This window comes from Tamandua tetradactyla, chromosome 3 (genome assembly GCF_023851605.1).
Source record: "Tamandua tetradactyla isolate mTamTet1 chromosome 3, mTamTet1.pri, whole genome shotgun sequence".
NCBI classification, from domain to species: Eukaryota; Metazoa; Chordata; class Mammalia; order Pilosa; family Myrmecophagidae; genus Tamandua; species Tamandua tetradactyla.
In genome coordinates, this window is record NC_135329.1 from 122,874,540 (window position 1) to 122,896,792 (window position 22,253).

Below are 22,253 nucleotides of genomic sequence, written 5' to 3' on the forward strand. Positions count from 1 at the left end.
CCAGGTTTGGTGGTCATTTCCAGAGTCACTGCTGTGGAAGGGTACAGGGAGGATAATGATATCTAATGTTCTGAGGAAGGAAATTAAAGTTTGTTGCTAGGAAAGAGCTGGGGTGGGGGTGGGGGGATGGGGAGAATGGGCCTGGGGTTTCAGGGAGGCAGGACAGTGTGAAAAGATATACTTGTTTCAGATTGGCAGCTCACAGAGATTGGATTCCTTTGGCTTGATTGAACTGAATTTGGGCTATGTGATATGTTATAATTAGTTTCAACTTGTAATCTTCAGTTATCAAAATGTTTTTCCTCTTCAGGCTCATGTTATAGAAGTTAGCATTTATCAGAATAAGAGCCCTTTCTCTGGATTGTAACTTATTCTGGTCTGTGCCAGTAAACCTATTACCAGAGTTTATTTGTCTTTATATTGTCTAATAGTTGCCCATGAAGCAATTTTCTAGCATCTGGAGTACGGTCTCTTGTATTACTCCCTCCACCCTGGTATAAACACACGTGCATGCTCACACAGTTCTTGGGATGCTGGTTGGCAAAGAGTAGCTAAAGACCTGTTGGAGTTCCGGAATCTGTCCAGGAATCAGGCACCAGACCTCTAATTAAAATCTGATAGGAGGTTTGAAAGAAATGGAATGAATGGTTCTTTCCATTATTCCTTATTTGAATGTGATAGGAATCTGTACTTTGGGAATTGGCATGATGGCAAGAGGAGCAATGTGTGCTTTTGGCATCTATTTTGCATTGAATCACATTAACTAGTGATTGGGTATTTGTAGAAAGATGGGCTGCAGGAGAATATGTCCCAGACTATTATAGCTGTACCCTTCTTTTCTGTGGATAAGATTGCCTTTCCTACCTAGCTTCATCCATATTCATGATAATCTGGCCTTGCAATTAAATGTACAGACATATGTACATACATAGTCAACTCATGTTCATTCTCCTTTGTAAAGGGAAGCAAAAGTGTGACTAACTTAAAATCATGGATAATTTACATGAGACTGGGAAATTTTTTTGTTTAGTTTGTGTTTACTGATTGACAACGCATAATTTTTTAGTGCTGTATAACTTTGCACATAAACTGAGTTATTCCGTGAAGTTGAAGCCCCAAATCAAGAAAGGATGATGGAGAAAATGCAAGTGCTGACACTTATTTTGGTATGAGAAACTTGCTTGGTCAGGAAAATATGGAAGTTTATTAAAACAGGGGCAGATCATAATAGTAATTCATATATTCTTTAAAATGAGAAGATAAGAATAACAGTGTATAAAGTATGCATTGAGTGTGCACTGTTAACAAGGCTTTGTGTGCTATTTTACATGCATTATCTGGTTTGGATTTTCTCAAATTGTGTATGTCTGTTCATCCACACCCACCCACACACACACATTGACAGATGTAAGTGTGCCTTCTTTTAGGATCATGGAGGAAGAACCAGTAGGCGTGTTGACCTGGATTATCCATCTACCACTGGTAATAACCATTTCTGTGGATTTGGGCAAGTGTCTTCACCATTTGAGTTTGTTTGGTCACCTATAAAAGACAGGATTGGACTAAAATGTCTCTCTTGCTCTTTATTTGGTTTAAAACATAGATTTTACCTTGATTAAAAAAAGAAAAGTCTAGGGAACATTTCTCTAAAGACAATATTTGAATGGCCAATAAGCACATGAAAAGATGCTTAATGTAATTTCTCATTTGGGAAAATGCAAATCAAAATCACAATGAGGTACCTTGATGACTACTCGGATGACTATAGTAATAATTTAACAAAAGGAAAATAAGTGTTAGGGAGGATATGAGAAATTGGAACCCTTGTGCCTTGCTGGTGGAGATGCAAAATATTGCAGCCGCTGTGGAAAAAATTTTAGTAGGTCCTCAAAAAGTTAAACGTAGAATTATCATAGGTCCTAGCAATTCTACTTCTTGGTATATATCTAACAGAATTAATACTAGGAACTCAAACAGATACTGGGACCCAAATATTCAGGGCAGCATTATTCACAAGCCAAAAATGGAAACGACCTGTGTCTGTCAGTAGATTAATGGATAGCCAAAAAGTGGTATGCATATACAGTGGAATATTATTCAGCCATAAAAAGGAACGAAGTTCTGACATGACAGCATGGGTGAACCTTGAAAACATTATCCTGAGTGAAATAAACCAGAGATAAAAGGCCAGATATTGTGTGATTCCACTTAAATAAAATATCTAGAATAGATAATTTCATAGAGAAAGCAAGTTAGAGATTATTACCAAGGGCTTGGGGGGAGGGAAATTTAGATGAACATTTAAAGAAAGCCTTCCAAGAAAATAGACTATACCTAAGATTAAGAATGGGAGATTAGATTTATTTCTCATTGTCACAGGTTTCCTGGAGAGAAAGAACAGCTTTGCAGTCAGATTTTATTTTGAAGTCATAACTGGGTTAGAGAACAGGCTGACTTTGCCTGTTGTGAGCTTCATTGGCCACAGGGAATGATATTAATATGCTCAAAGATGAAATAAAAATAACAGTGGGAGTGAAAGATGACTGTTTTGCTTTGGGAAACTATTTGGCTGGCTGCCTGAGTCTTAATGCCGGAAAGAAGCTGAATATATTTTAGCAGTTTCCTCTCGGCTACGAGGGTATTAAGATTTAGGATGTCAGGTAGGTGATGGGAACATGAGTTTAGGTCATTGAAGGAAGTGACTTTCAGGTTAGTTGAATATAAATAAGGGTGGGTTGTCTGTTGAATTTGCAACTACCCTCAGGCTCCTCAGTTGTTGCAATTTTAAGGTGAGCTCATGGGAGAATTGATATGTTACTCAATGGTAGATCACGCAACCTGATGTCCCAATAATGGTATAAGGAAAAAGTATTAACCTGGGAAGAATCATCGGAGGAGGAACCCTTAACCTGGTGTGATTTGAGGACCTCTGAAAGGCTTCCTTTCCTGACATTTTCTTGTTCAATGACTGACCTTCAGATTCCCACTGCCTCCCAGTCCTTACCCTGTGGTTTATTCTGTGTGGCTCACCATCCTTTGCCATTCCCTATATCCATTGCCTCTGTCTACACCATTCCCTTTACATAAAATAATGAGAGTAATAAGAATAACAATATCTAGTATGTATTGAGCGTTTACTGTGTGCTTCCCTTTGCTAACTACTTTACATGGCTTATCTGATTTAAGTTTTTCAAAAACTCTGAGAGTAGGTAGAGTGGTTATCGCCATCATCACCATCATCCTCATCACCATATCATATCCCTTTTATAAATGTGGAAACAGAGAGTTTAAATAATTTACCCAAGATTACTCTTAATGAGTGGTAGAGCTAGGATTGGGGCCCAGATGGTCTATTTGCAGAACCCCCATAGTAAAAATCATCACGAGCCATCAGATAGTACACATGTGGGCAGGATCACACATCTAGCAGATTCGTAGCCTTCCCTGCTTTCCATGACTAAAGAAGTGGCTCTTTCTCCTGGATTCCCTTAGGATGGTGGTACTTTTATTGTAGTACTTTACATGCTCTCTTTTATATTCATGTACATATCTTTTCTGCTTTCTTGTGGTGCCTTTGAAGTCTAGGTTTACCTCTTATTTGTATTTCCAACTTGGTTTTGGATTTTTTGGGCGTTCAGTGTTTATACACTTGACACAGTATCTTGCTGTGTGTGGATTCAGCCCAGTACCATTATGTTCTTTTTAATTTTTTTTTGAGGATATTGAAGACTCCTATTAAAATGTCAATGTGTATTTATATTTTTTATCTTTAAATTTTTTTTATTGTGCAATATATATACAAAACAATAATTTCCAAGTGTATCTTAACAAGTAGTTATATAACAGATTTTAAAGTTTGGCATGGGTTACAGGTCCATGATTTTTCATTTTTTCTTCTAGCTGCTCCAAGATTCTAGAGACCAAAAATGACCTCCAGCGTGGCCTCTAGACTCTATTTGAACTCCCTCAGCAACTGATACCTTAATTTTTACATTTGTTTTCCCTCTTTGGTCAGGCTGGTATTGTTGATCCCATGGTGCCTGGCTTGGCCTCTCCCTGGGGGTCATCTCCCATGTCACCAGGGAGACTCTCACCCGTGGATGTCAGGTTCCACATAGTGGGGAGGGCAATGGTTTCACTTGCAGAGTTGGGCTTGGAGAGAGTGAGGCCACATCTGAGCAACAAAGAGTAGGGGAAGTTCTAAATACAGGTGATGTCTTCCTTACCTCTGTGTTCTGAATTTCCTGAATCCTAACCTGCTCGGCTTTGTTTTTATCTCTAAATAGCAGGTTATACATATATAAACCAGCCCCTCAAAATCCAGAAATAAACAACACTCCAGACTAAATGCGACTGCTAAAGAGTTTACAATCTAGACCCCAGTTTTAAAAACTAATTAATTTTTTCATCACATAGTTGTATATTCATCATCATGATCATTTCCCAGAACATCTGTATCAATTCAGAAAAAGAAATAAAAAGAAGACAGAAAAACATTCATACATACCATACCCTCCCCCCTTCCCCCCACCGACAGCAGCAATTCAATCTACTAAATTTGTTTTAACATTTGTTCCCCCGGTTATTTATCCACCTTCAATCCCATGTTTCACTCATCTGTCCATAAGGTAGACAAAAGAAACATTCAGACACAAACCTCTCACAATCACACAGTCACAATGTGAAAGCTGTATCATGATACAATCGTCTTCAAGAAACATGGCTACTGGAACACAGCTCTGTAGTTTCAGGCAGTTCCCTCCAGCCTCTCTGCTATGCCTTAACTAAAAAGGTGGTATCTGTTTAATGCATAAGAATAACCTCCAGGATAACCTCTCGACTCTGTTTGGAATCTCCCAGCCATTGACCCTTTATTTTTAGACCCTAGTTTTTTTATAACAAGTATTTTGTAAATGAGATGATAGAATATTTGCTCTTGTTTCTGGCTTATTTTGCCTCACCAAATGTCCCACATGTATATTCACACTGTGTTGTGCCTCGTGGCTTTGTTCCTTTGTGTAGCAGCACAGTGTCCATCATATGTAATCACCATCATGTCAGTCTGCTTTTCAGTCAGTGCGTCTTTCAGCGACTTCCATCTCCCGGACCTCATATATAACATCCAGAGTCAACAGTTGATCAGTCTTAGATAATTTCAGTATTTTTTCCAAGAGAAAGATAGCTAGTAAATAAGCCCTTGCCAAATAGAAAATCCAAACCTCCCCTTAATTCCTGTCCCTACCCCCATTATATACCCGGCATTGCTGTGGTACTGTTGATGTTTTCCTGTAAAACAAATCCCATAGCACACAATTGCATTTTCTCCCCATACTCCGAAATTATGCACTCTTTGTACAAGATTTGTACCTTTGCAGTAGTTCATGTAAGAACTTATATTTGTAGTGTTAATTGGAGGAACACATGTGTCTATACAACCCCTTTGAATCCATGTTCCCTTTAAATATGGTAATATTGCTTATAGACCCACTAGTGAACCATCTTCACTTCTATCTATTCCCTTACAATTAATTTCAACCTCATTAGCCAGCTGCTTACCCATCTCAAGCTTCTGTTTATCTCTAGGTCCCCTATATTCTGTATTATAAGCCTCTGATTTTACCTTTACCATGATCATAAAAGTGGATCATGCAGTGTCTATCCTTTTGTGTCCAGTTTATTTCACTCGGCATTATGTCCTCAAGGCTCATTCATCTTGTCATGTGGTTCAGACGTCATTTTATCTTACTACTGCATAATCCATCGAATGTGTATACCAATATTTTATCTGAAATTCTTTAACACCCTAAATAATTCTGTTCATTTTCATCTTCACTTTGCTTGCTAATGACTATGCTTCTGTTTATTCAAGTAGAATTGTTGAATCGCTTAGTTCAGACAGGCCATACTTTAGACACACATTGGTGCCATGGAATGAGGGTCATACAAACCTCTTTTTGATGCCTGGTGTTGCTACTTATCTATACAGGGAGAAGTTACTTAATCTCCTTGTCCTTCAGTTCTCTCCACTATCAAATGAAGAAGATAATACTTACTTGTCAGGATTATAAAACAGACTAAATTGTGTAAGAGCCTAAATGCCAGAGACATGTCAGGCCATCCATAAATTGTACATCTTGTTATTGACCCTCAGCTTTGACTTAGAGTTGATTTTGACTTTTAATTTTGAATAATATTTACTGGCTTTTTTCAATGATGGACTGTCTGCTCATTTTAATTTGCTTTTCCAGGTCAAGAACCGAACTAGTAAATCCTGTTCAACCATCTGATTGTTGTTCAACCATCTGTTGCAATCATAGTATTTCCCTGCTTTTGGTGGCAAAAAGTAATTGCCCCTTCTTTTGGGTTCCCATTAAAATTCATAGTAACTCTGCTGTTCATAGCTCTAAAAGATTAAGTTGTTTCTTTTATAAACTGTCTTCTGCTTCCTTAAGTAACACTGCTTGCAAGGTCTGTGTCCTTTCTTTTTAAATAGGTAGTTATGTAATAGAGTTTCTCTTATAGAATTCGGTGACAAAACATGGAAGTTTTAATTTAGGGATTATGAGGACAAAGGTATATTATATAAGATATATGATACACAATTCCCTTTCACTGCCACGGGTCTGTTTTTCAGCATGAGCATTGAGGACATCAGGGGGTAAAGGAGGATGTTGCGTAAATTTGCACTGTTCCCATGAATGTGGGCTAAGAGCTGATATCAGAAAGCTTTGTATTCTCTAGATTTGCTTTTGAATGAATTGGTTTAAGAAAGTATTTTTCCTTCAAGTACTCACTTAGTCCAGTGGAGATTCTAGGTAGGCAAATAGATAATTAGGGACAGTGTGCTCTGTGCTATAATAGACACATGCATACAGTGTTAATTGAGCCCAAAGAAGAGACTGTCTTCTCAAAGTAGTTGGGGGAAGGTTTTAATGTTAAGTGATATTTGAGCTGATTTTTGAAGTTTCTCAGATTGAGAGTGGAAGGGAAGAGTATTCTTACAGAAAGAATACTCTTGATGATCTAATTTATTTAGCTAGAACTTGTACAGTCTAGAGGAAAGGATAATTAACAGCCATTAAACTGACTCAAATATCACACCTTCAGTAGACCTTTAGCAGGTACACTCCAACTTTATGATTAAATTCTCCAATATGCTTATGGTACAAATATTCTGGTATTTTGAAGCCCAATAAATGGATGGATAAATGGAGTTAAAAAAGAAAAGGAGAGAGCCCTATGGCAAAGATATCAGAATGTATGGGTGTGGTAGAGTTGCCTCTGTATTAGGTAAACTTGGAAATTGGTTTATATTTTTCAGCCAAATAGAAGAGCAATCTGTTTTTATGCAGACAGCAAAGGAACCTGAGATAGAGCCAATACCTCAGAAAATATCTTGGACTTATAGGAATTACCTGCATAAACATTTAGCTTTGAATGCCAGAGACTTGCCCTGTGCAGCATAAAAGGAAAGAGTTCATTGTTTTTAAAAAAAAAAAAAAATATATATATATATATATATATATATGTTTAACGGCGGTTATTACCAGTTAATCACAACATCCCTAAACTTTAGCTAGGTCTCTGTGGAGTTTCTAATTTTGAATTCCCTTTAGAATTATTAAGTTGTACAGTGTATGTCTGAGCAGCTCAGAGGTTTGACCTGTGGAAGGGATTACTTTGAATGCTTGGAGAATGATTACTAAGTACAGTTTTAGTTTTGTTATGTTGTTATTGACTTACTTCTCCTGAAGTAACTCGTTATCAGACTTCTTAAGGCTCTTCCAGTTTCCAGAGCTGAAGACCTTTCTTCTGACCTCTAGAAACATGTATCTACTTATCTGCTTGAATGTTCTCTTGAATGCTTCATGGCTATCTCAGAGCTAAACAAGGTCATGTTCTTCACCACCTTCTCGAGATCTGTGTCTTCTTTTGCCCAGGTACCCCTCTCATTAAATGGACCACCTTTCAACTCATTGCTCAAGCTAGAAGCAAGGTACTGATTTTTGACATCCTCCCTCAACCCTTATATCTAACCCATCAATTTGAGTTAATATTTCTGTCCACTTTTCTTCATTTGACTTGCCATCAGTCTAGTCCATGCTGCCACCACACCATTCACTTGGAACTATTGCCCTGGCATCTCTGTGTCTACTTTTGCTGTTTCTAACTAGTTCTACAGTGGCCTTTGTAAAATGTAACTTAATTATGTCATCGCCCTGCTTTTGAGCCTTCAGTGACTTCCCATTGTATTTTAGATAAGGTCAAAAGAGATCCGTTCCCTGACCTGCATGGGTGACTGTGTAATGCCCTAGCTCATCTCCCTCACTCTCTATTACCCCATCCCCTCTCTTTTGCTGTCTCTTACCTTTCTGCACTTTGATTGTGCCGAGGTTCTTCCTGCACTAGCATCTTGTCATGGTTTCCTCTGCCGAGAATGCTTTCATCTGCTTTCACCTGGCTCACTCCTTCTCATTTTTAGCACTTGTATTAATTGTTACTTTTTCCTGAGGGGACTTCCCTGGACTATTCGACCTAAAATTGATCGCTGATAATCTCTCTCCAGGACTTATCAGAGTTTAAAAAGATATGTGGGTGTATTTATTTCATATGTGTCTCTGCCACCTTCATGTAATGCTCCACTAAGACTGGATCTGTTTGACTCTCCACTATATGCCCAGCACATAGCACAGGGCCTGAACGAGGGAGCTGCTAAATAAACAGCTTAGTTAGTTTGCAATGCTATTTCATCAAAGAGTTGATCTAGAAAGGAGCATCTTGTGTTTTTCTTTGCAGTAGCAGCAGGGCCTGCATCTAATTCCTGTAGCAGTGTTTACAAACTGCTTCCACATAAGGGTATAATAGAGTACTAAGAGAAGTTTGTAAGTTATTTGCCATTTTCTCTTGCTGCCTAAAAACTTGGTGGCACCATCAAAGACTGTCCTTAGGAGTCTGGCAGAGTAAATTTGTTTCCTGCTTTTTCTCCTGTAAAGCTATGCAATCTTGAGCAAGTTAGCCAAGCTATGCAAGCTTTGTTTACCCATATGTGAAATGGGGAAAATTATATCTAACCCACAGGCTCGTTAGGAAGATGTTTACATATGCAAAATGCCTAATACAAATGCTGGGCACCTTGAAGTTGTTCAGACATTCTTTTTCTTCTTTATAACTCGGCAGACTAATAAGGATTTGGAAAAAAACTCATTCAACTTATTTCATAATCTTACTATTCAGATTTAATATATAATCATACCCACAGTCACTAATATAAGGGACAAAATCTGTTAAAAACATCCATTTCTAGGGTACAAAAAAAAGCAGTGATGGACTGATTATTTAATATGCAGTAACTTTGGGTCCTCCCTCAGAAATATACACATGGAATTCTTCTTTATCTTATCCTAGGTTTAACATTGCAAAACTGTGACATAAATAAATACAACTCAAGATTTTTCAGTCTGATTCAAGTAGATAATCCAGGGAGATAGGCCATATAGAAACATTTTCTCCAATTTAGATGTTTCTGTGAAGAAACCTTGGCAATATCACTGAAAAAACTCTGGCGTCCAAAGCATTTCAGATTATATTGTCAGCTTTGGAAGTAATTAAAAACTTAAAATATTCTGAAGACAGTCTATTCTAAAATCTAGCAGGTTAGATCCAAATTAGTAGGTGATGGGTATAATTTACGACCAATTTGGGACCTAGATCTAGCTTAAGGGAAATACTTGGGTTATATTATCAAAATAATTAAATGCTAATTCTCTGTCATTAGTTTAAAGTGGCTCACTTGCTCTCACCTCTGTTTAATTTGTTTTGCCAAATGCTGTGAGTCTGTAACCATGCAGACAGCAGATTCTGTATAAGCCCAGTCTTGCAGAGAGTGGTGGTGTGAGCGTTACAAGTTCCAGCCTTTGTATTTGTCTCCTCAGATGTTGACCCAGAAGAGAACTGTATTGAGATAGGTGGTGATTTGGAGTGTTGATTCCAGGGAGAAGACAGAACAATTAATAGATGCAAGATGTTTATTGACTACTTAGTTTCAAGGGAAGATATCTGAATTCCTTCTGGGGCTTTTTCGCGCTGCCCTGTTCTGTGTCCAGAGGTCACACCTCAGATCCTAGCTAAGTATTTTGAAAATGTATATAATTGGTCATTTGGGACATTAGATGAACGCATGTGAACATTCCTCGGAAAATCCGTGGCCAGCATTACAGAAGGTGTGCTGTGTAGATGGAGGGTTTTTATGAGTGTTGATGTCTAAACAGGTCATTTAGCTCACAGTCAATTTCTCATCTCAAACACAGTTTCATAAACCAATAGCTAGACCGAGAGTTTGTTAGCTAATATTAGACTATATTCTGAGTACCATCATCTTACTGAGGGAACAAAAAGTATTGGCTGGCTTTCATGGTTTTTGTTTTTTTCCTTTAATCACAGTTATCTGTCCAGGAGAGAAAAAGTTCCTGCTTTTTATGAAAGGTTCTGGCCATCCAATTTTCTTTTGGTGTTTCCTGCTCTGTATCTGATGGGGCTTTATTTCTTTAAAAGGAAATTGTGTAAATATCTCTTGGGCCATACCAGCCTTTTGTTGAGTACAGTGGGAGCCCCGTGTTAAATGAAGAAACAATTCCTTATTTTTGCTGAAATGTGAATCTTATTGTTCAAAGCCAGCTCCCTCAGATGTCCCAGCATAGAATGGCAGAGCTTCTCTTCCTCCCTTTAAGTCAATTTGATATTTAAATAACTTCTGTTGGGTGTTTTGGTTCAATTTGAGGCTCAGAATTTGAAGAAGGCCATTAAAAAACCGCGCTAGTGTTCTTAGGTCTGAATATGAGTAACTCATTGGTATCCTAGTATGGGTGTAACCCGTCTCTTTCTTTTTCAGAATGCTATGAACCTACCTCCTGACAAAGCCAGGTTACTGCGGCAGTACGACAATGAGAAAAAATGGGAACTGATTTGTGATCAGGTAAGAAACAGTGATGCTTTTATCAAGAAAGTAATGAAAGAGGAACCAGTTATTTTTTCCTTAATGTATTATACTTTTCTTTAGGAAGTGCATGGATTTCTGTTTAGTGACTCTTTGCCTTCCTGTTTCTCATGACAAAGGAAAAGCTGGAAAACAACTTCTTTTATTCATGCATTATTGTACTTCTGTCCTTTATTTTCAAATGTCTTATGGTGGAACTTTCTGAAAAAGCTAGTTAGGTGTTCAAACCAAATTTGGATAATTTTTTTCTCTATTTACTTTTTTTTGGCTTTTTAAAAGGGGAAATTTACTAAGTTGCAAATTTACAGCTCCAAGGCATGAAAATGTCCAAGCCAAGGCAAGGCTATAAAACTGTCCAAATTAAGGCATCCAGGGAACAGTACCTTGGCTCAAGAAGGCTGACAACATTTGGGGTTTCTCTCTCAGCTGGAAAGGCACATGGTGACATCTGCCAGCCTTCTCTCCACACTTCTCTTTTTTTGGCATGGGCAGACAAGAACTCTGCCTGCTGAGCCACCATGGCCCGTTCTCTCAAGACTTCTTCATTGACTTCTCATGAGGGCATTCTCCCTCCCCATCTCCAGAGGTGCCCAGCTGTGTGAACTCTGTTATTTTCTGAAGCTTTTTCCAAAATAGTCCCTCTCAAAGAGCTCCAGTAAGCAATCCCACCTTAAATGGGCACAGATACATCTCCATGGAAACCACCCAATCAAAAGTTATCATCCACCAACCATGGGGAGACCCAGATTCGATTATAGGACCATATCTCCCCTCCTGCCCCAGACAAAACAAAAATATAAAAAAAAATTACCACGTACAATTGTGTGGGTCACATCTCCATTCTGTTTACCTTACAGGGTGGTTTATTCTGCATGAATAATGCAGGTCCTGTAATTTAATCTCCCTTCCTAGTGATAGGTATTGATGTATATTCATTCAAGAAAATGAATTGTTTAAAAAGAAACATTTCCTACATGGATAAAAAATATTTCATATGTTAGCAATTCTTCTGCTGTTTTTATTAATTTATAATAAGTTCAAACTCTACAGAGAAATATAAAATAAGAAGTTGAGTCTTCCATTTCCCTTCTTTCTACCCTCCAAATTCTATACTATAGACACCACTGGCAAGACTTTATAACTCCTCCCAGCTCTTTCTTTCTTTCTTTTTTTTTTAGTATTTTTATTGAGAAATATCCACACACATAGAGTCCAACTTATTATACAATTGGTAGCTCACAACATCATCTCATAGCTCTGCATTCTTCACCATGATCAATTTTAGAACATTTGCATCACTCCAGAAAAAGAAATAAAAAGAAAAAAATGAACTCATATGCCACATACTTCTTACCCCTCCCTCTGATTGACCCACAGTATTTCAATCTATCCAATTTTTACCCTTTATTTCCCCCTATTACTTATTTGTTATCATTTCTTAACTCATCTGTTCATACTCTATATAAAAGGAGTATCAAACACAAGGTGTTCACAATCACATGTTTACATTGTAAAAGCTATATAGTTAATCCATCTTCTTCTAGAATCAAGGCTACTGGAATACAGTTCAACAGTTTCAGGTACTTCCCTCTAGCCACTGCAGTATACCAGAAACTGAAAAGGGATAGATATAATATGTGAGAATAATCTCCTGGATAACCTCTCAACTCTGTTTGAAATCTCTCAACCACTGAGACTATTTTTTATCATTTTTCTCTTCCCTCTTTTAGTCAGGAAGTCTTTCTCAGTCCCATGATAACAGGTCCTTGCTCATCCCTGGAAGTCAGGTCCCATGTTCCCAGGGAGATTTACACCCCTGGGAATCATGTCCCATGTAGAGTCCTCTCAGTTCTTTATCTGTTTTTATCTATAAAAAGATGAAGAGATATTTGAACATCAATGCACATACTCTCATTCTCTCTTTCTCTCTGTCTCTTCTGCACCTTGATGCACACTTAGAATATATGATAACTTTTGAACAATGGGATTCTTTGCTTGATGAGCATAACAGCCAATCTGTGACACCGGGATTTCAAAATGAGAAAGAGATTATTGCTCCACGAGAACAGATGGCCTATTGGCCTAAAATCTGTCTCCCTAAACTGCAGTAACTGATAGTTTTATAATATCAAAATATGGGTAGGTTTTAGGATAATGAGTATAGTGGCTTGAGATGACAAAGTTAGAGATCTAATTATTGAAGATGCACAGATTGATTGCATACTTAATCACAGAAGCATATGAGGAAATGGCATCCGTAACATGATGATGTGATTTTTCAGTATTGTAATGAGATAGGTTAAAGTTTAAGCTACTGTGCATGTCAGGTCATCCTTTTTTTTTTGGTGTATGGTCTGGGAATTGAACCTAGGTCTCCCGCATGGAAGATGAGCATTCTACCACTGAACCACCCATGCACCAAGGTCATCCAGTTTTAGTTAGATCTAGTTTCATCTAGCAAGATTGTTTAGAAATTGGGGTCTGTTAGTTCTGGGCTGACTCAGATTCCTTCATTAATAAACTTTAGGATTTGTCTTTGTGATCGCAAGACTCTAAAGTTGTAAAACAGGATAAGGGATACAAGCGGGGCCAATTTTGAGGTTTTGACCATCGTAAGATAAAGGTGATATTCTTATACAGTTGTTGTCAAGGACTTTGGCATCTGGGTTACAATTCGTTGGGGTTCTGTTATTTCAGTTATTTCCTTTTGGCTATTCTTCAGCATATTAGAAAGTAAGAAAAAGACATCTTCATATGATTCAGTCATTTTAATGATTTGTTCATTCTTAATTTCTCAGTTACAATTCTTCCCTTTTATCTTGTCTGTTCCTCAAACTTGAGGGATATCTGGGCCATGACCTCTCTGACTTCTTCAGACTAAAAGGGGTATCAACTTTATGTGATAGAGGAGCAAAACTGGTTGTTGTTCCTGGTGAGACTGGTGCCTCTGGATTTCAGGACTTAATTGGCATAGAAACAATGTGGAGGAGTTAAGCTATTAAAATACAAAATAAGTAGTAGAAGGGTTATGATTAAGTGATTTATAATTGTGTCCCTTTGGGAAATAACTTTTTGTATGTTTTTCGAACCTGCTGTATTCTTTGGGGTGTTCATGAACAGTGTTGGCTCACACTGTATCTGGCTCACACCTGCATAAGAGTAGTCTCCAGAGTGATGATCCCAACTCTATTTGAAATCTCTTAGCATTGAAACTTTATTTTGTTTTATTTGTTTTCCCTTTTAATCAAGAAAGCATTGCTGATCTGATGATGCCAGGGAGGTTACTCCTTCCTGTCATGTCCCATGGTGCCAGGAGGCTCGTCCCTGGGAGTCATGTCCATAGTATTAGAGAGGCAGAGCTCTGGGAGTCATGTAGTGAGGGAAGGTACTGGGGAAGGTGGTGAGTTTGGTTGAGAGTAGGGGAGAGTAGGAGGCGGGAGGGAAGGAGGGAAAGGGAGAACAACAGAGAGGTTTTCAGGGGCTGACTCTTAGGCATTGTGTCATCACAGAAATAAGTTTTAAAAGTGTTAAGCCTCAATCTTGAGGGCTTGGCTTATTGGCATACTTCCTTTTCCTGAGGCAGGGCTTCTAGAGTTTTTCATAGGTCTCCTTATAAAACAATATTTTCATATTTCCTATTTATATGAGATATTTTCATATTCTAGAGTTTATTGTGATAGGTCTCCCTGTTTTTTTTTTTTTTTGGCTTAAACAGTGGTAATTTATTGGCTCACCGTTTTGAGGATAGAAGTCCAAAATCAAGGTGTCAACAAGGCAGTGCTTTCTTCCTGAAGACGGTGGCACTCTGGGGCTGGCTGCCAGAGACCCTTGGTCCTCGGCTTTTCTGTCACATTGAAGTGCACATGGTGGCATGTTCTTTCTCTTTTGGGTTCCTTCCTGTGGCTTTCTTTCTCTCTCAGTGCTTGAATTTCATTCTGCTCATAAAGGATTCTAGTAATCCAGATTAAAGGCCACCCTGAACAGTTGGCCATACCTTAACTAAAAATAACATTTTAAAATATCCTATTTGTAATGAGTTCACACCCACAGGAATGAATTAAGGTGAAGAACATGTTCTCCAGGGTACATAACTTAAAATATCACAATCGGCAAATCTCTGTCTGCTGGTGAGTTTACACGAACGTCTGCCCAGGAATGGGGTAAGGTCTTTCTTATTCACTTACTCCACTCCCTCACTGCTCTGGGGAAGGAAAATATGCCATTGCCAGGCTCAGATGTGGCATATTTACTCCTCATTATAATCTAGATACAGTTTGAAAAGAGAAGGTGAGAAAATGCCATCCTCTTCTTGCCATGGAGCTGCCTCTCCTGTGTCTGGGTCCCCAAAGGATGGGCCCATCTCCCTGCAAAAGAAGCAATGCAGTGACATGTGTCATGGGCCCAGCATCATTGTGGGTGGTACTCGGGGAGCAAAAAAGCATGTAAGATAAAGTCACTTAAAGGATTTCTTAATGTCTTTTAAGTCATAGACTCTTAGAATTGATGTAAGCTTAGAACTTATCCCAGAAAAACGCAACACACATGGCCATGTGAGCAGTTCTGCTTACAGCTTCAGGGGGCACACTGACCCTCTGGAGCCTCCTTGTTATAAGTTTAAAGGGAAATAATTTATGGTTTCCAAAAAGAAACAGATTTTAGATTTAGATTTTGCAGCATTCCTTGATTATAATTTTAGTAAATTAGGAGCCCCTTATTGCTTAAGAGAAAAGTAGAAATTCCCCCAGATGGAATGGTTTAATAATTTCATGATTTACTTCTCTGGATCCTCAAGTGACCTTGCAAATACTTTTTCTTTTATGTTGAAAACATTCTGAAATGTATCAGGGTTTTACATAAACCTGAATAGAATATTAAGATCTTGTTCTTTGTCCTGTGTTCTATGTTAAATAGAGGTGAGTTAGGTTGTTTAAATAAACTGACTAGATAGGTTAAATGAGATAAGTGTTCTACAGAAACTTTAAAAACATTTGTTTGATAATATACATTTCTCCATTTTGGTACCTCACAGAAATTTAAGTTTTAAATTACAAGTAATATTACTTTTAACCTTGTATTCTGATTCATTTTAGTCTTTAATAAGATTAGCCTCATTCACCACTTCATTTGAAGTTTGATTTTTTAGTTTCTTTAACAGTTGTTGTGTGGAGTTGTCTTTTTAGAATTCATGCTGCTGCTTTAGTACTTTTAGAGCTGGAGAACTTTAACTTTGATTCTCAGGTGTCACACAGACTCTCAAAGTTCCAGGGAGCTACTAGGTTACATATAGCAAAGCAACTCAGAACTTTAATGCTTAGCAACAAATTTGACTGCAGTAAGAGCTTACAGTCTTGGCCCTAATTCTGCGTATTTTTAAATGCAGCTATTTTTAGAATTAAAAAAATTGATGATTAACTTATTTTGAAGTTATTAATTATAGACTATGGCTGAAGTTTTGTTCTGTTTTATCTTTATACTCTTACTAGAATGTAATTTATAGAATTGCCTTGCCTCTGTCTTGTTTTTCCTTATGATGCAGTTTTATTGATATGTATTCACAGACCATATAATCCATCTGTTCTGGTTTGCTAGCTGCTGGAATGCAACACACCAGAGATGAAATGGCTTTTAATAAAAGGGGATTTATTTCGTTAGTTCTTCAGAGGAAAGGCAGCTGACTTTCTACTGAGATTCTTTCTTATGTGGGAAGGCACAGGGTGATCTCTGCTGGCCTTCTTTCCAGACCTGTGGGTTCCAGCAACTTTCCCCAGAGTTATTTCTTTCTTCATCCCCAAAGGCTTGGGCTGAACTGAGAGTGCTGAGATGAGGTATGCTGAGCTGCTTGGGCTGTGCTACATTGAGCTCTCTCATTTAAGCACCAGTGAATTAAATCAAGCATCATTCATTACAGCAGGCAGGCCTTCTAGCCGACTGCAGATGTAATGAGCAACAGATGAGGTTCACGTACTATTGGCTCATGTCCACAGCAACAGAACTAGGTACCTTCACCTGGCCAAGTTGACAACTGAATCTAACTACCACACCATCCAAAGTATGTGGCTCATAGTATCATCATATAATTGTGCATTCATCACCATAATCAATTTTAGGACATTTTCATTACTCTAAAAAAAGAAACAAAAATGAAAAAGAAACCCCAAACACCCCATTCCCCTTGTCCCCCTGTTTTGGTTTGCAAATGCTGCCAGGATGCAATATATGAGAAATGGAATGGCTTTTTTTTTTTTTTAAATTAACGGAAAGAAAGAAAAAAAAAAGAAATTAACACAACATTTAGAAATCATACCGTTCTACATATGCACTCAGTAATTCTTAACATCATCACATAGATGCATGATCATCGTTTCTTAGTACATTTGCATCTGGAATGGCTTTTAAAAAGGGAATTAAGTCACAAGTTTACAGTTCTAAGGCTCTAAGAATGTCCAAACTAAGGCATCCAGGGAAAGATACCTTGACTTAAGAAAGATCTGATGACATTTAGGGTTTCTGTCTAAGGTAGGAAGGCACATGGCGACCTCTGTGAGCTTTTTTTCTGGGCTTCTTCAATTCGGCTTCCCTGGAGGCATTTCCTTCTTACATCTGCAAAGGTCTCTGACTGTGTGGACTCTGAAGTTTTTTCCAAAATGGCTCCCTCTTAAGTGACTCCAGTAAGCAACCCCACTTTGAATGGGTAGAGGTACATCTCCTTGGAAACCATCTGATCAGCAGGTTCTACCCACAATTGGGTAGATCCCTTCTCTATCTCCAATGGAAACAACTTAATCAAAAAGATCCTACCCAGTAATATATATATATATATATATATATATATATATATATATATATATATATATATATTTGGCTTTTTAAAAAGGGAATTAAAAAAGTTCCAAGTTAATAGTTCTAAAGCTGTGAAAATGTCCAAATTAAGGCAAGGATATAGAAATGTCCAATCTAAGGCATCCAGGGAAAGATACCTTGGTTCAAGAAGGCTGATGAAGTTCAGGGTTTCTCTCACAACTGGAAAAGTGCATGGTGAACATAGTGACGTAATTTCTCAGTTATACCTCCTCCCTCTCATTTGATTGCTCTCTCAATCTTCAGAGATATCTGGGCAATGACCATTTTAACCTCTTCATACTGGAAAGAGGTGTCAACCTTATGAGGTAGATCAATGAAACTGATTGATATTGGGAAGACTGGTACCTCTGGATTTCAGGGCTTATCTGGCATAGGAACAGTTGGAGGCCCTAAGTTTCTCAAAAAATAAACTCAGGAAGAAAAAATTTTATGAAGTCTTAAAATAAAACCCAGGGTATTCTTTAGGGTTTTCAGTAATACTGTTGGTTGGGGCTTGGCATACTGTGGTAATTTTGCAGTATCTGACTGAAACTTGCATAAGAGGAACCTCCAAGATGACTCTCAACTCTATTTGAAATTTTTTTAGCAAATGAAACTTTGCTTCTCTTTTAAAGTTTTTTTAATTGACGATGATGTGCTGATTCTGACTATGCATTTTAGAGAAGCATCTCTAATATGTAACATTAAAAAATAACAAAACCAAAAATTATGATAATTAGGATTATAAATATTGTGATTAATATAACTATACTGTTTAACATTATACAGATCAGTTATCAGGGCATAACATGGAGTGTGAGAATATTGTTAAATTTCTAAGAATCTTAACCAATTTCTAGATATATGAATAACATTTTCCCAATGCAAATTTAACCACAGAAGGTTACAAAATCCCTTATTAATTTCATAAGAGTTCCCAAACACTGCTTATGCAACTCATAATGTATTAAATGAAACTATTTTCAGTACGCCCCCCCTTTTTTTTATTCTTTGCATGGGCATGCACCAGGAAGTACCTCACTTTTTACAAGGTGAAAGAACAAATTCTTTTTAACAATGCTAAATAGAAGATACTTTTTAGAATTTGATTCAGAATGTTAACTTAGAGTATTTTTTTTCAGATGGTTAAAACTTTTTTTTATAATTTTTTGCTAAGAACAGACTAATTATCCAAGAAAATTTTGTTACTTTAAAGAGAGAAAACTAAATTTTAGTTTTGCGTTGCTCTGCTATTCATTTAATAAGTTTATCAAATCTTAGCATTGACCGCAACAGATAAAATTTATTTTCATCAATTTTCTGTGATTTTTTCTATTCATTTAGATTTTGCCTTATACATTTTCTACTTTATATTCTGTGAAAACCAGTTATTTCCCTTCAGGACAAAACCATACCCTTAAATAAGCTAATTAAATTTTAGTAAGCATTGATTACGATAAACAATTTACTTTTATAAACCCTCTATACCTTTTTATTTTTATTTGGATCTTGCTTTATATATTCCTGCTTCTCATCCTGTGAAAATAGCTGTTCTAATTTAGGACAAAACTTAATCTTTTTTTCTGTAACAAAGCACATCTTGCATACTTTATACATCTGTGTACTTTGTTACTAAAACATTTTTGAAACTGTTTTTAATTCTGTACAAAATTTAATTATTCCTAAAATAATTTGTCCATATAGTAAGTTAATTTCATTAAGCAGAAACATGTTTTTCATCATCTTAAAAATTTAACAGTTATAATGCTAGTTTATTTTATCAGTAAGCTTACATAAATTTAGGGAGAAATATACTTAAGTTGAATAAAATGGTATGTGTAACAATGATAGTTGTTACCATAGGAGATGGTTTCCTAAAATATTACTTTTTTAAGGTTACTGTTTTTACCAGTATTTTAGTGAGATATGTTGTGGATAAAAACGACTTTCTTGATAACAGTATAGTATCCAGTAATTTCTTCATTCAAAAAAATATTTTTTTTTGTTTTTCCTTGATTGGAGGTTAAATACCTCTTTGTTTTTTATAATATTTTAAAATTATGAACAACTTTAAAAGCATACTGATTATTAGGTTTTGGAAAATATATTATAGTTGTTTATTTGTTCCAAGTATAATATAGGAAAATCTTTCCAATGCTCTTAATGATGTTTTCTTTACCTCTTGTAAGCTTTTAAATTTGGCGGTTGGATTTTATTCAGTTACCCTTATTCTAGGGCTGTGGATATGTTTTCATAACGACCTGTCTCTTATGACTACTGTTGCAAAGGTATTTGTAGAAAAAACTAATATAAGTTTGGGCAGTCACAGGATAAGTTATATAAGATATGACTTATTCTCTACCGTTCTTTGCCCCATCACTCCTAATCTCTAGGCCCAGTAGAGATAATTTTTAAGCCAAAGTTATATCTCTGCTGTCTTTGCTGCACCCAACCCATCCCCCATAGATGCCTCTGCTGGTTCATTTTTACTATTATTGCTTGAATTTGGTCACGGTTCAGGAGAAGGCCCTGGGGCCTAGGAAAGATGAAGCAGAAAGAATGTGAGATTTCTTTTCCTTAGTTTTTTCTTTCAAACAGTTTTGTTTGTTTAGATTTCTCCATTACCTTTTGAGCATGTGCAGATTGATTATATTCTTAGTCATAGAACATGTATAAGAAAATGATCTTAATTGATGATGAGTGTGATTTTTGTATTATAATGAGCTACAGGTCACTTATGGTTAAAGTTTAAGGTACTGCACATGTCAGGTGGGCCAGTTTTAGCTTTGTCTGGTAAGATAGTTCAAGAATTGGGGTGGGTTGTTTCTGGCCTGACTTAGGTTCCTTCATTAATAAACATTAAGGGGCTGTCTTTGTGATCATAAGACTCTAAAGTCGTAAAACAGAATAAGGGGTACAAGCAGGGCCAGTCACAAGGGTTCTACAATCATAAGATAAAGGTTGTACAATATCAAAGATTAAGGCATCAGGGCTACAGTTCAGTGGGTTTCAGTAGGATCAGATATTTTCTTTGGCTATTCTATAGTATACTAGAAAGTAAGGAAAAGGCATCTGTATAATGATTGTCATACTAATTATTTGTTAATTCTTAATTTCTTGATTACTATATGGCTCTACCTCATTCTTTTAAATGGTTCTGTAGTATTCCATTGTAATTGGTAAATTTGTGGGTACTTCATTGCAGGCCTGGATACAGGTTAATTGTTGGGAACTTGGAAGAGCTGCTTTCTAAGGCAGAGAGTAGGTCTGTTATATTAGCTCTTTGACTTAGTGCCATGAACTTCATGTTGGTTGTGTAACTGTCCCCTATCCCCAACCCCAATGAAAATATCTGGGAAACATTGTAACTTCTCCTAATGCAAAGTGTGTCAGGGGATCAGAGTGGCTTTTCTGTCCTCTGTAGGTAGAGACCTCCTGTTACCTAATGAATAAATGCCTGAGGTTTACCTAGAACTTCTTGTTTTACCTTAGCTCCTAAATTAAAATAGTAATGAAATAGAGGGGAAATCACTGTCTTTTTTGCACACCGAATGTGAGCACCAAGTGTAGGTAGTACTGAAGAGAATTTACCTATTGAGTAAATTATATGAGTGATGCAACAGGAAAGAAAAACAACTTTGCTGACACTTATGATTCCCTTCCTTGGGACCTAATTTTTAATTATCTAAAACTATTATTGGAAGGAAACATGACTTTCTAACAGCAGTGGGAAAAGGTAATAGGGGCAATTAATATAAAGGAAAAACAGTCACACGTATGAGGGAGGTATGGGGTGGGGGCAGTGAAAAGTTGTCAAGTGTGCCAAAGTAGAGAGAACTCTTGCAAGGTGGTCATTTTATTAGTACTGTGAGGAAGGACTAAAGCTTCCTTCCTCAGAAGGTCCACTGCCAAACCAGCTAGTCTTGCTCCTTTCTGGCTTGATTGCACTATTAAAATTTTCATTTCAAATATGCCAGAAAGGGAAGACTATTAGTAATGTGAGAATTCTAGCAGCGATAGTTCTCTTTCTCTTAGAACAAAAATAGCTTCATGGGGTTGATGTTAAAGTCTTGAGGTGGGGGAGGAGCAGATCAGTTATCTGATAATGATCCTTGATTTTTGAATCCTGAACATTCAGGTTATTATTCCCCTAAAATGTTAATATGCCAGGACATAGGCAATTTAGTTGCTTCATCTGTTCCTTTTTATCAGTTACTTCTGTACATGCTGAAAGCTCCAAATTCAAGTGGTTCCAACAGTTCTGAGGTGCCATGTGTGGTTTCTTAATAATAAATAATAGTTGTTATTATGACTGATAGCTAGCATTTAGTAAGCAGATTAGCTCAATGAGGACTTTGTGTTTAGTCTTCAAAGCAGTCATACTATTAGTATCTCCATTTGACATGGAGAAAACTGAGAC

The 22,253-nt window shown here is 37.0% G+C and overlaps 1 protein-coding gene across 7 annotated transcripts in view; it reads left to right on the forward strand.

The window, feature by feature from the left end:
• Nucleotides 1–22,253, forward strand: part of FMNL2 (formin like 2) — a 335,576-nt gene that overhangs the window by 172,812 nt on the left and 140,511 nt on the right. For 6 of the 7 annotated variants that reach the window (XM_077153833.1, XM_077153840.1, XM_077153838.1 and 3 more), the window contains exon 2: nucleotides 10,889–10,972. In XM_077153833.1, coding sequence (XP_077009948.1) covers nucleotides 10,889–10,972 — 84 coding nt within the window. Of the gene's footprint in view, nucleotides 1–7,846; nucleotides 7,997–10,888; nucleotides 10,973–22,253 lie in introns of those variants that run through there. The other variant, XM_077153834.1, reaches the window with a different exon arrangement.